This window comes from Sylvia atricapilla, chromosome 2, assembly GCF_009819655.1.
Source record: "Sylvia atricapilla isolate bSylAtr1 chromosome 2, bSylAtr1.pri, whole genome shotgun sequence".
Taxonomy (NCBI): Eukaryota; Metazoa; Chordata; class Aves; order Passeriformes; family Sylviidae; genus Sylvia; species Sylvia atricapilla.
In genome coordinates, this window is record NC_089141.1 from 91818654 (window position 1) to 91832975 (window position 14322).

Consider the following 14322-nt stretch of genomic DNA (forward strand, 5'->3'; position numbering starts at 1 on the left):
TTCACATTTTGGGCAGGCTACTCTTGAGCTCTCCCCTGGGAGTACAACACTATGCAGTTCCAGATGCAAGAGACTAAGAGAACCTGGGAATGAGCAACTGCAGATAAGAGGTCAGGGCCCTTCTGGTCAGTGGGAACTGATCCCAGCTCCCACTTGCCCATACTTGTGTCATACTCCCACTGCTGTCGTACTTGTGTCATCATTACTTAAATACTACCTGTGGTGCAAAGATCAGAAGCACATCTCTTCACACACAACTGAGCACCTCTACCACATGGATACACCTCTACCACATTCTGCTGCAGCTTTAGGCTTTTCAACATCTGCAGCATGACAGAGCTTTTGTTGAGTATTTGCAAACATCCCTGCCTTGGAAAGGGCTGTTGAGTTTAGAGCATAAGGTGCATTTCTCAGCAATGGAGGACCTATATTTTTGAACCCAGGAATCAGATGAGAATATTAAACTATAGCTTCCCATAGCCTGGCTTTTAACCAATTCATTCAGGACTCCTTTCTTCATGAACTGGAAGTAGTTCTTGAACATACAGTCATTGTAAATATTGGTGCATGCATCCTGCAGCACAGCAAGTATATTCTCTAATGTCTTTTAGATTAGAGAACTCATGTTTTTTAAATTTTTTATCATTTTTTACTTTTTTTGAGCTGGCTGAGATTAAAGCAATATTTTCAGAACCAGTTTTGGACTCATCATTGCCCAATGCAAAGTGAAATAGTTTGGTGAATGAGAGTGTGTATCAGGGGCACAGTAGTTGCATTAGCCCATCGACTAGGCCAGCAGGCAGAATGACAGTTTCATGTCATCATTCAGTTGCTAATGTCCACAACAGCTCAGTCATTGCTAGGCTGGTTATTGATGTATCATTTGTATTTGTCTGGTCATTTTATTTTAAAAATTCCACTTCTCTTTTGAAGTTATTTAAGTTTCTGTTTATACTGTTGAAATAAACACAGCAAACCTGAGTTTACTTGAAATTGCGTGTATGAGAGAATACAGCCTTTGAGAATACGGTTGAAAGACAGTGTAGGTGGGAGAAAAAATTAAATGGGTGAATCATGAACATATTGTTTTGAGAAAGGCCTCAGCAGCTAAATTCTGTCCATGAATTAAACATAACTGTGCAGAGTGTCTCAAAGAACTACTCTGCACAGGCCAAACTATCCTGGACACATCCCAGGTAAGGAGTACAGGTCAGTGGTACATTAGCCATTAGTGGTACACTATGCTTTTTTTGTGTAGCAGCACAGACATGTCCTGACTTGCGCTGGCTAAGAGACAGTAGGACTGACGAAGAGGAGTTGTGGGTCTGACTTGATGAAGCAAGGAAATGTGATCTGGCACATTTAATCATCCTACAAAATGTAGTAGTGAACTGCTATTATAAAATCGATAGGAGAAATTGTGCATCGTCCATCTAATCCTCTGCTGCTGCACTACAGAAACGACTAAAAAACTCAAACCTGTATGGGAAGTAGAAAGGCACACTTGGGAAATCATGTATGTTTCTGGCTCCAGTAACTTTGTAACACATTATAAATTGAAGCAACACAATCATGGTAGGACTGGCCCAGACACACATTTTCATCAGAATCAATCATTACTTGGCTGTCATTCCTACAGGGTAAAACAGAATAGATGTACCTGAAGGATGATTTCCATCTTTTATTGTGCTTGTAACTTATTTAACAGTAAAACTAATCCAACCACCAATTAATTTGAAAAGACTTCACTGCAAATCTTTAATCACATTTTTGTGTGCAATATTCTTTACTAAGGCTTTTATAACTAGCATTTCAGGTGTTTTTAACATTCATTGATTAATACAAGCAGGAAAAAATGTTACCAAAGGTCATCTATCATTTAACTTTAATGATGGGCAACATCACTTATTCAGATGACACAAATTAATTCAGCCCTTTTTAAGCACTTCAAATCACCTGCACTTTAATAAGGCTAAATACATTCCATCTCAACTAGCATCTCCAGCAGTGGAAAGAGCTGTTAAGAAAAGCCAAGTTTCCAATCAGCAAGCATCAAACACAGCACCATCTTAATAGTGCTAAGAGTCATAAAAAATGTTATCATGGTAGTATGCTTTTCTACAAAGTGAAATATGTTTGTTAATCTATGTGTGAAATAAAAGGGAAAAAAAATAACAAAGTTCCAAAGCAAAGTCTGTCATTTTTGTGCAATGGTAATTGTGCTTACAAGCACAAACAAATTTCTAGTTCCTTTAACAGCTCACTTGATCTACTCAGCAGCTACACAGGCAGCAAGCAGATTCTGTATTCTGAATCTGCTAAAAGCGTGGCCAGTGAAATGTGTCTTTCAGCTATCCATTCTTAGAAACTACATTGCTCCTTCTCAAAAACCACTCTGTCGTAAACACAGCTATTTGTAAAGACAAGAAAATCTTTTTCAGTCCATTTCTAAGTAACTTAATTAAAAAAAAAAAAAAAAATCAGTCCTAGCTTTTCAAAAAGTGAAGAAAATAAGTCCCTGAAGAGCAAAGCATAAAATCTGGAGAATAAGTTTTTCAGACTTTATTTTCTCTTTCTAAATTTATTTTTGAGTAATTTTAAGAAATTTATAGAGGCATTAATTTTCACCTTAGAAATTATATCAACTTGCCTGAATGACCATTCTGGGAAAAAAATAAAAATAAGTCTTCTGCTATTTTGCTGTGGGAATTAATAATTCTCTAGGAATGATATTATTTTTTTTCCAGAAGATCAGTCTTTAAGTTCTGAATTTAATCTAGAAACTTAATGAAATCACTTGCCTGTAGTTTATTCTAAGTGTTGGTTTTAATATAAAACTTTTTTACTACATAAAACCTCTTCAGATATCTGTACTGGCTTTGAGTAGAACAATGCTAAAACTCTCCACTCTTGTTTTCAAAACATCATGGCAAAAATACAGCTTATGCTAAAGCACTAATCTAATCTAATGATGAAAATCATGGGGAACATTTCAGTTATTTAGGCATATTGTATTTTCTGTTAGAAAAATAAACTTTGTGACACAAGTCAGAGAATTTCCAGGGTCTAAATGAACTTCAGTATGAACAAGTAGTCACAAAATTCACTGGTATTCACTCAAAATGCAAGGAGCGCCACCTTGGGCTTGCCCTCTATAATAAAATTGTACACATGCACTTTGCATGTCCTTCCCTTAGCAAATTGTTCTGGATCTCCAACCATAATATATGTCTGTGGAGGAGTTTAAACCACTTAAACCCTTTGATGGAGGCAGTCTAGCATCACTTGGATTTTTGTTTACAAATGGGGTTCAATATTTAGCCCTGTTAGTATCAATGACTTATGAATTCATAGCTCAGCAAAACCAGGTGCTCTGCATATTTAAATTATTCATTTATGTTTAAGCAGTGCAAGACAGTAAATACTGCTGAAAATGATCTTGCAAATAAATACAGAGTATGCCTGGGTGGAATTTAAACCTGCTAAAGACAACGTGCCTGATTCTTTTTCATTTATGGTGGTCTAAATGTGGCACAATTTCACTCAGATGTGATGCTTAGCAGTGGCCGGGAAAAGGCAACATCTACTATGCAAATCAAATAGCAGGAACAATTGCAAATTTCAGAAATATAAACCTCAATTCTACTGCTGCAGTAAGGCTTGTCTCTCTTGACAGTTAATTACATAACTTTTGGCTACCTTAGATTTGATAAGAATAATTGATTAAATCCTTAAGTAACTGGGGAATAGTAGGGTAGATAAGTAATTTGTTTGTATTTGTTAATTGACCTGACGACCCTTACATTTTCTCATTTGATGCCTATAGCTTGAGAATCATAAAAACACAGAATTAGTGTACCAGAAAACTGACACAAGAACCTGGTTAACTGATCCTTCCAAATGCTATGAATTAAACTGGCAGTTCTGAGTAAAGCTGTTCATAAACCCACACCCCTGCAAACACAATATACTCAAACTAAATATATACAATAAAACGGGTCTATAAAATTTTAGCTTTAGGGATTGAGGTCTATTTTTGCACACTGAACTGAGATGCTCTTCAGTCCATGCTAATGTAAATTTAATTTTGCATTCCTCCCACAAGAGCTTATAAATTAAAACCAAAATCACACATTTTTAATTTTGAATCTCCTTTACAATTATCCTACATTCATTATAAAACAAACCAGAGAAAAGAGTTAGCAATTTTCCATGCAGTGACATTTCCTGTGAATAAACTATCATATTTTCTAGAGTATAGTGAACTGCCTCAAAAAAATGGAATTGGAAATATTTCCAAAGAAATTTTTTATGAAACTCTTCAGAAAGCATAAGCACACTTAAAATTATATATGTATAAAAGAGTAGATTTGGAAATGTTTATCTAACAGAATCTAGTTTACTTGGAAGAAAAGTGTGTCTTGCCATACAACTTCTCCATCTAGGAACAATGCAAGTAGGAAACTGTCTGTGTGTAGTTATTTCTGCAGACATACCTTGCTTTGACAGTGAGTAGCTTTATGACGACCTATGTGGACCAGAAATAAAAGCTCTCTCTGACTGCTTTTGAAGAGCAGAGTTTTCAGAATCAAACTGAAAGTTTGCTCACTTTAATTATATTTATTTTTTTTTCTACCAATGAATGCTTACTAGGGATTAGAAGACCCATACTTACTCTGAAGGCAGGAATGAATTTCAAACTATCTTGCCTTTAAGAAGAATAAACAACAATATGGTTCCTAGTTGTTTTAAAAGAGGCTTTAAGCTGTAATAAATTACTTCTAATTTCAGTATTACAGAATGTACTTATTGGGTTTTTCGGTTTTTTTACAAACAGATTATACCACTGACTAATTCAAGGGATACTTAAAATACCCAACACAATATTAGGTAGAAGTGCACAACTTAAAACTTTAAACAATTTTTTACTCTTGCTTCACAGTGTTGCACTACACAGCTCTCAGTTTGTTGATCTGTGAAATAAAACGAAATGTTACCTCCTGGGAAATAGGTGGAATCGCTGGTGTCAACCTGTTTCTTGCCTTTTCCTGCCACCTTGTGGTTGCTCAGAACAGGGCACTGCTCACTCCTGACAAGTAATTAACTTATATACTGTGAAAATTGTTCCTCTGACACTCCCTAACCCCCCTGGCCTCTTTCATGTACTTTGAAGCCCTTGCTGTCCAATTCTGTGAATGGCACGCTGGGATCTGTGACCTAACACTCTGTTTGTGATATTAAAATGTGCAGATTAAATTATACTTACCTGCAATTAATGTTTTTTTCCTCTCACAAAACTGTAGTTCAAAATACTTTATAAAACAGCTGGAAAAATCATTCAAGGGTGTCTTAGCATGCCCAAAGGCCTCCAAGATACAGTTTACCTGCAAAACAGTAGTAAAGAAACAATACAGGAAGATATTTCAAAAAAATACCAGTGAGGTTGTCTTGTGATTAATAAATGGGGGGGGAAGAAGACCATTTTTTATCTTGGAATTTAAAAAAAAATATTTGGCAGGCATTTCTCCGAAATAGAGATTAAGATAAGACTGCTCAAAATAAATGTTCCAAAAAAGCAACGTCAGAATAGTGGAAATTGTAAGTGAAAGGTTCACATGTGATCTGTGTCCAAACAGTAGTTTGGATATGAGTGACTGGAGTCATATTCCTGGAGCTGGTATACTTGGCAAAAATATTATAATCTTGGAAGACAGCTTATGAAGCTACAGTCAGTCAGTACTAATAACCCAACAAAGGAATTTACATGTTTTATATAATGTCAGAAATGGCATAAATCATTGATTTCAGAAAGAATAATTTCAGGATTATACTAGTGCAAAACTCAGGAATAAAACAGATTCAGACATTTTTATGGCATGTCTCACTAATGCATTTCCATGTTATGCTTTCATGGTCACAGCCATTGTATTTAGCTTTTTTGTGTGTAATTGGTTGCTTACACCCCTTACATTCTGACAGATTCCCCTCAGAGCTTTCCCCTATGCATCCTTGAAGTTTATTGCAATGTGGTGCATATATGTCGTTGTTCTGACATCACTCCTGCCACGAAGCTGGTTGAACTAGCTGGAGAAGGAAGAGGTCTGTGGAGTGGCACAGAAGCTCTAAAGATTAAATCATTCACGATTATTAATTAAACTAGCTGTCTGTGCAGTAGGTGGCAGCAGAAAACAATTTAGCCTAGTTTTGGTTCCAGTTCCACTCCAGTAGTGTTGCTTAGGATGTATTTGCTCTTCAGACTAATTCAGCACTTGCTTTAACCCATGCAGCTTTATTAATTTAACAACTGTAGCAGGAATGAATCCAGACAACTGTGTTCATTAAGGCACCTGAAAAGGCAAATAAATTAGAATCTCTATTCTATTCACTACGGATGAGTTCTGATGAATTTATCATCTAAAGTAAGATATCCCATTTAAAGCAGTTTTAAAGGATCTTTCTATATGGATAAATTTGATAATGCTCTTCCACCCCCACTAAGACCCATTGATAGCTGTCTCTGAGTTGAGATCTCAGATGAGAAGTTTCATCAGGAAAGGTAATTTTTATAAAGAATTTGAATTGGCAATCTAGAGTTCAGCATAGTTAAAAATTTCTGTATGAATCTTTATAGGAAATTAAATATGGGTATATGGAAACATGCATTTTGGAAATTGAATATGACTGAACAAATATTCAGAACCCTTACCTATTTCTTAAATATATTTAGTACACAAATATTGAGCCATATAACTTCGTTCAATCTTTGCAGTTTTCCCTGCAAGTTTGCAGATTCTGTCTTGCATACTATTACTTCAGATATCTCAACACTTCTTATGCTGTCCAGCGAAGAATCACCACACCACACAGGCAAATTTATTTATTTACCGAAGGCAAATAATTTCATGTTTAAGAAACAGTTCCTTATCATGGAAATGTTTCCTATTCACTGCAATGCTGATTTTCAAAGTCACCAAAACATAGAAACTTTGGAGATTCTTCTTTTCACATCAATGTGAGCTTAATCCCATTCCCATTCATGGGAAAAAAAAATTCTTTGACTTCAAAGGTGAAAATAAGCAATTTATGAATTTTTACAGAGCTGACACCTTTTTCCTTACAGTTCAAATCTCCCTGCCTGTCCAAGAGGCCAAGGTTTTGCTTCATTTCACTCCATGACTGGAATTCTACTTACATGTTTTATTTTTGTATCAAAGGTATTTCTGCTGCAGCTGGCTCTGCAAGTGAGGTGTTTCACTATCTGTTTGCAGGCTTCAGTCTTCCCAGAACCACTTTCTCCACTGCAAGACGACAGGCAAGGAACAGAGGGAGGAATCATTGTTAGTTTCACAATTGAAATGTTATTTATATTCTCTGCTAGCTTTGTTTGAATGGATTTAAGATACCTCCATCAAACATTCATTTCAAATAACAGAAGGTTTATGGATGACAAATAAAGAACAGAACGTAGGAGATTGACTGACTGACTGTCTATGTACATGAAGGCTGTCAGAGCTGTCAAGATACATTGTGTTGTACCACAGGTCAAACCAATCAAATGTAATGCTTTCAAGCCTTTTTGAAGGTATTTGTAGCACAGATTTTATGTTTTCCTTTATCTTTTGTCCAGCAAAGGAGCTTACTAATAGTTCCTCATTCTCTTTGCAGATGGTGAAATTACTGCTGTGGTAATGATGAGGAATCAGAAGAAACAGAAAGTGAAGAGTACAGTAGGAAGCATGTAAAGAAATATAAAAGGAACAGGAAGGAAAAGAAAAAGCTGATTTATTTTACAACCTGCCCAGTTTCTGCAATACACTTTGACAGTAATAATTCTGTCTAGGTCACTGTGATTTCTTTTTTGTTATGTGGAACAAATATTCAAAAGAATGAGAATTTCTGACATGGAAAGTAAAGCAAAAGGCAATAAAATGTCAAAGGTAGAAAGAAGCAATAGAAAAGTGGTGGGATGAAGGAAGGAAGCAAAATCAATGGTGCACTTTAAGAATGGAGAAGGAAGGAAAAGAAGAGATGGAAAGGATGAAGCCTGACTAGGAAATTTATGGGACAATTTCTTTCTTGAATTATAAGACATTTTCTTTACAGACAACCAAACCAAGTAAAATGTAATTTGATGCTCCTCCTTTGTTTATTCACTTGATCAAATTTAAAGGGCTGCTTCTACAACAGAATTTCCTTCTACAATTTTTTTCACAAATACAATGGACATGATGGCTGGTCAATACCTGTGTATTTTAGTTTCTGAAAATGAGAAGGCAGTAAAATACAGTATCTGTCTTCAATCTGGCCATTGCTTTAGTTATTCAAATATCACTTCAAAAAAGAAGTCAGTGGAAAAGCAAGAAACAAAAAAGGGAACGATAAAAAAGAGCTTCATACTTGGATAGCAATTGAATAGCATATTTGGATAGCAACATTTAATCTCAGTCAACTCTCATGGGACGTACATGCACCTTTGGTGAATATCTTATTGTTTGCCTGGTAAACTCTAGTCTTAATGTGATGAGACAGATCTTGTCATTACTATATATGTGATATATCAAACTCTTATAGAGACGTGGACAATATAGACAAAAGCAAAGTGGTGGCTAACACCAGACCTCAAACTCCTAATTGGCATCAGTAGGAGGTTTATGGTCCAAGACTGCAATGGTTTGCAACCTGGCTACATGGTGATGGATCTGATGAAATTCAGTTGCGGGTCCTGAGTGAACTGGAAGACAAAGTTGCTAGTCACTATCCATAATTTTTGAAAAACTGTGTCAGTCAGGTCAAGTCCCTGTTGTCTTGAAAAAGACAAATATTAATATCCATATTTAAAAAGAGGAAAGCAGAAGACACAGGGAACTACAGATCAAGCAGTCTGTATTTTATTCCAGGGCTACAGTGTTGGTGGACAGGGACAGACCAACTCACGTTGTCTACCTGAACTTATGTAAAGTATTTGAGACTGCCTTGCACAACATCCTTGTCTCTAAATTGGAGAGACACAGATCTGATGGCTGGACCATTTGGTGGATAAAGAAGTGGCTGAATGATCACACACAAAGAGTGGATCTCACTGTCCACCTGGAGAGCAGAGATGAGTGGTGTCCTCAGGGGTCAGAACAGGGGCTGATACTGTTGAACATCTCTGTCAGCGACACGGACATTAGAATTGAGTGCACCCTGATGAAGCTTGCTGATGGCACCAAGGTGTGGGGTGATCCCTTCTGCAGGATGGAAGGGATGACATCCAGAGGCCTTAACATGCTCGAGAGGTGATGCAAACCTCACGAAGTTCAACAAAACAAAGTGCAAGATCCTGCACCTGAGTCGTGGACACTGACAGGCCGGGCAGAGAAGCAACTGAGAGCAGCCCTGAGTAGGGAGACTTGGGAGTGATGGTCACTCCCAAGCTGGTTAAAGGAGGCAACTGTCCCCCTCTACTCCACTCTTATGAGCACCACATCCAGCTCTGGCATCCCCAACATAAGAAGGACATTGAATTGTTGGAGCAAGTCCAGGGGAGCATCACAAAGTTGGTAAGAGGACTGGAGCACCTTCCCCATGAAGACAGGCTGAGAAAGTTGCAGTTGTTCAGCCTGGAGAAGAGAAGGCTCTGTGGAGACCTCATGGAAACCTTCCAGCATCTGAAGGGGGACTACAGGGAAGCCAAAGTGGGACTCTTAGTCAGGAACTGTAGTGACAGGACAAGAAATAATGGTACAAACTGAAAGAGGGGAAGTTTAGGCAAGATGTTAGGAAGAAATCTTTTACTGTGAGGGTGATGAGACAACGGAGCAGGCTGCCCAGGGAGGTTGTGGGTTCCCCATCCCTGGAGATGTTCAAGCCCAGGTTGGATGAGGCCTTGAGAAACCTGGTTTAGGAGGAGATATCCCTGCCTATAACAGCAATCTTTGGGACTAATCGACCTTTAAGATCTCAACAAATATGTCACAAAAGCCATATTTAAACCAGATCTAAGAGGAAAATAAATTGTGTAATGTCAAGATGGTCACTGTCACAACTAATATGAAATTAGCAACTCTCCAGAATTTACAAGATTCTCCTTAAGTGTTCTGTGCTTTGTTCAGATTTTCAGCTTTTGACTTCTGAAAGAGTTAAAAAAGTTAGATGGTACTTGATGTCGCCCTACAAAATACACATCTCTGCCCTCTTGATGATGATTTCACTCTCCAAATGTTATTTGTACCATGCTGCCTCTGTTCTTAAGATCCAGCTTAGCCTTCTGCCCCTATAATGGCAATCTCCAAATTCCATGTTTCTTTGTCTGTTGTCACAAACAAAAATAGAGAAAAATTGAAACAGGACATTAGTGCTGTGATATTCCTCCCTTACAGACATTTCACAGTCTTCCAAATTACAGATCTTATACCTGTGTTATCCAGAAAGTCAGTGAGCTCATAGACAGATATAAATCATAGCTCCTTTCTTACTGTCCACTCACATTGGCCAGTTCACTGGCAGCTGTGTGTCATGATGATGAAATAGTTTTGTCCCTCCACAACATGCTTAATACAAAATCACAGCTGCAACCTGCTATCACTATACCACAGGTTACCAAAAAGATTAGCAATGGTGACTCTTCAGTTATTTCAGCTGCTAATGAACTTCTCTAAAATGAAAACATCTCTGATATTTACTACAGTCACAGTTAGTTATTATGCTATTGAACAGAAGTGTTCATTTATGTTTCAGAATCAGATCTGATATAATTCACTGTTTGTAAGAGCTCACAGCTTATCCAAAGTGTACAGCCCTTTATATCCAGCAGATAAATATTTGTACCATTCTGAGAGCTATATAAGACTTGATATTTAACAAATTGCAGCATTTTATTGTTTGTTCAGGCCCAACCTCATCTGACAAAAACAACCTCTTCAACAGAAAGTTTTTCCAGGATTCAAAAATCTTTCTCGCAACTGGAGAAACTGAGGGTGGGGAGAAAGGACGCTAAAATAACAGTTGATAACTCCTTTGATTGTTTTCAAGAATTAAAATCCAGGCATGCAACTTAAAATTAAAACCAAAAAAATGCCTACTTAAACAAAGGAACTGGAGTGCTCACCATGAGTTTCCCTCCTTAAGCATTAATTTGCTTCACTTTTAATATAAAGCTAGGTTTGTTTTTCAGTCCAAGACAAATGTGGTCCAGGTAACACAGGACCATGCAAACAAGTACAAAGTGAACAGTTTCTGTCCATTCTTGAATATTTCTTCTCAAGATTCATGTTTTCTGAACATTGCTGCAAAGATTTAACATGCTTGGCTCAATTGCTAATTTTACAGTCCTGCCACAGGAGCTTTTTGATCAAAGGGGTTGCTAGATTGCTGCTCAGGGCTTCAAAAATCACCAGAATGTAGTTGCTGGAAGAGAGACACAAGGTGACTTAGATTTTCTGTACATTTCAACAGGTTATATTAACTTCTAGTGAAATATAGATTGAACTGCAGTGAAAGAAATGTTATATTAGAAAAAAGTTTTAATTGCTGATATCATTATTTGGAATATTTGAGGCAAATTAATAATGAAAAAGTAATTTGGTACCTTGTACAAGATCTTGTTTGCTCCATTTCATTTTAAGTTGAGTAAAATTTTTTGCAATGTCACCACTGCCTGCAATATTTTTGCTCTAAGAATTTAATGCTGCTAAGAGAACAATTTCAGTTTTCTCTTTTAAATAGTTGCTTCATCTGTATATTTTTCAAAAGTTGATTCACAATATGAATGTTGGCTTCAAACTTTTGTTTGGACTGCCTTGTCAAGGTGTAGGTTAAATTAACCTACACTTTGGAGAAAAAAAACATTCTTCTGCACTAATATTTACTTAGAAGGATACTATGGAACAGACAAAAAATGCTTAAATTCACTGATTTAAAAAAAAGAAAAGGTTAAATTAGAAACAGTGTATTTCAAAGGAAAGGAAAATGAATGGAAAATCTGAAATCCTATGCTCACATAGGGCTTTAGGCAAGTCCATGAAGTTTTCTCATTTTATTCCTCCTTTGGCTTTCCTGCTTTTCTTTATAACTACCTGATTGAGGGCCTGTTTCCTAGTATTACTTTGTAAGTATTTTGTTAAGACAACCTTCATTACAGCTCAGGTATTTTTTATCGTCAAATACTATGAATCATTTAAAAAATACATTCTGTTTTGAAATTAAAAAGGAAATCTATATTAATTAGGAAAAAGACCAATTGAAAGTGTGAATATACAAAGTTGTGAAGCAAAGAACCCAAGACATAATACACTCAGAGGAACTAAAGAAATTACATCTGTCAAATCCCTGGCATTTGAATTATCATCCAGCTCTTTTGCCTTTTTGTGCCAGTCTAGCTGGGCTATTGGTGCCCCTAGTGCTAGAGAGCTCTGTGCAGAGCCTGCGCTTGCTGGACATCCCATGGACTGCCTGGCTGTGAAGAGCTGTGCCTGGAGTTCCAGCTGCCTTTGTTGTGACTCCCCAAACTCTCAAAGCCTGTGTGAATACTGCAGCTCTGAGACCACCACTGCTGGTGGTATTCACCAGGTCCAAGAGGTCCTCTATTGCATGGAGGGGCACTCAGAGATAGCCAGAACCATCACATGGAAGGATTTAACCAAGGAAGCCCAGGTAAGAGTCAGAAAACAGCCAACCCCAGGCAATTTTTAAGAATTACTTTCTGGAAGTAGTGAGAAGCACTTGCTTACCCCAAATTTCTGCATATTAGGCAGGTTTGTCTATACCTTTATGATCTCAGAACACTGGATCATTATTGGATCATTACTGTTTGGTAAACAACAATCCCATTATAAAGAAATTCTAAAAATCATCTGGTTAGGGAAAATATGACTAACTACAAAACATGTAAGGAGCAATATATCTGTCATTTCAGATTATATAAATGATAGGGTTTTATTTTTTGCACTTCATTTTCAATTCTGACCAAAGGTACCACACTCAGAAGTGCAGGAATACTTAATAAAAAACCCTTACTCCTGCAATACTTGAAATACAACCAGAAATGATGAAAAACTGCTGACAGAATGTGTCCATTTAAGGTTTTTACCTGATTTAAAGGAAGACAGGTGTGCTGTTCTGCATGAACTTTTGAAACCAATCTCTTATTGTAATAGAGTGAGCACTACTACTCCAAATTCCCATTAATATAGTAATATATACCCAAAGAAGAGTGACTAAGTTTGAATACTTTTGGGGGCCAAAATAATGTATTTCTTCTCCATTTCCAGAGTACATAAGTGAGACACTGAGTCTTGCTCCGAGTGACCAAGGTTTTGAGTTTTGAAGCAAATACGCGCAAGCAAAACTCTTAAATACAAAAGAATGAGTTTTGTGTTATCAGTAATGTTGCCTGTGACTGATCAGTCTTTCACGTTAGTTGGAAATTATATTTCTAAAGTTAAGCTAAATTGGACAGTGTATTTCTAAACAATGTTTTAATACAAATCTGTAACTGTACTGCAGCAGCCCATTGTATTTAAAATACATAGAATTATATTTTCAAAAATAAATACTAAATTGCAATGAATATTTTTGGTGATGCTAAACTGAGGAAATCCAAAGCTTTCAATGCATTCCGCTGTAAAGCACAAGGACTTCTCTCTGTTCCAGGTTATTTGGCTTAAAAATGTGATTTATATCACAGCAGTATCATTAGATATTGACACTCCTGGCTGTTAACAAGCAAGATCATTTCCTTTTATGTATTCATTATGACTTTTTGACTCACAAAATTAGCCATCATCATGTCATAAATCTTTGGTTTGATTTATGAAGGCTCCTTAGCTTTTACCAGGACTGTATTTAGGCTCCCTAGACAGCTCTTTACTTATCTTGTCAGTGCTTAATGTATTCTCATATCCTGAAAAGCAGGAGCAAAATGCCATCAGAAGGAAGCTAATTATGAAAAGTCCACCTACTGGCTATTTAAGAGCATAAATAATAAAATTATTTTATTCTGTAACTTCCATTAGAAATTATACAAAGACTGCTCTTGGTGTTAAGCATACATGAGTAAAGCCAGCTTGCTACACAATGAAAATAATTCTGAATAACTGATAGTTACTTCCTCAGTGATTTGGCCAAATGCTTTTCTGCTGTAAAATGCTCTATTTTAGTCAGTGGAGTGTTGATCAGATGTGAAGTGACTTGGGAAAAAAAAATACTGTAAAATAGTAACAAATTTGGCCGCACCTCAAGTCCTCTGTCCATTTCTGGTCTCCTCACTTCAAGTACATTCAAGTGCTGGCAGGAGTCCAGAGAAGGGCAGCAGAGCTGGTCAAGGGTTTGGAGCACAAGTCC

General features: G+C 36.8%; 1 protein-coding gene across 1 annotated transcript in view; it reads right to left on the minus strand.

Moving 5' to 3' along the window:
* Positions 1 to 14322, minus strand: part of MYO16 (myosin XVI) — a 267582-nt gene that overhangs the window by 146185 nt on the left and 107075 nt on the right. Inside the window, exons 13-14 of the mRNA XM_066313833.1 lie at positions 7193 to 7298; positions 5267 to 5384 (exon numbers count right to left, since the gene is read on the minus strand). Of these exons, the coding sequence (XP_066169930.1) occupies positions 5267 to 5384; positions 7193 to 7298 (224 nt within the window). The remainder of the gene's footprint in view (positions 1 to 5266; positions 5385 to 7192; positions 7299 to 14322) is intronic.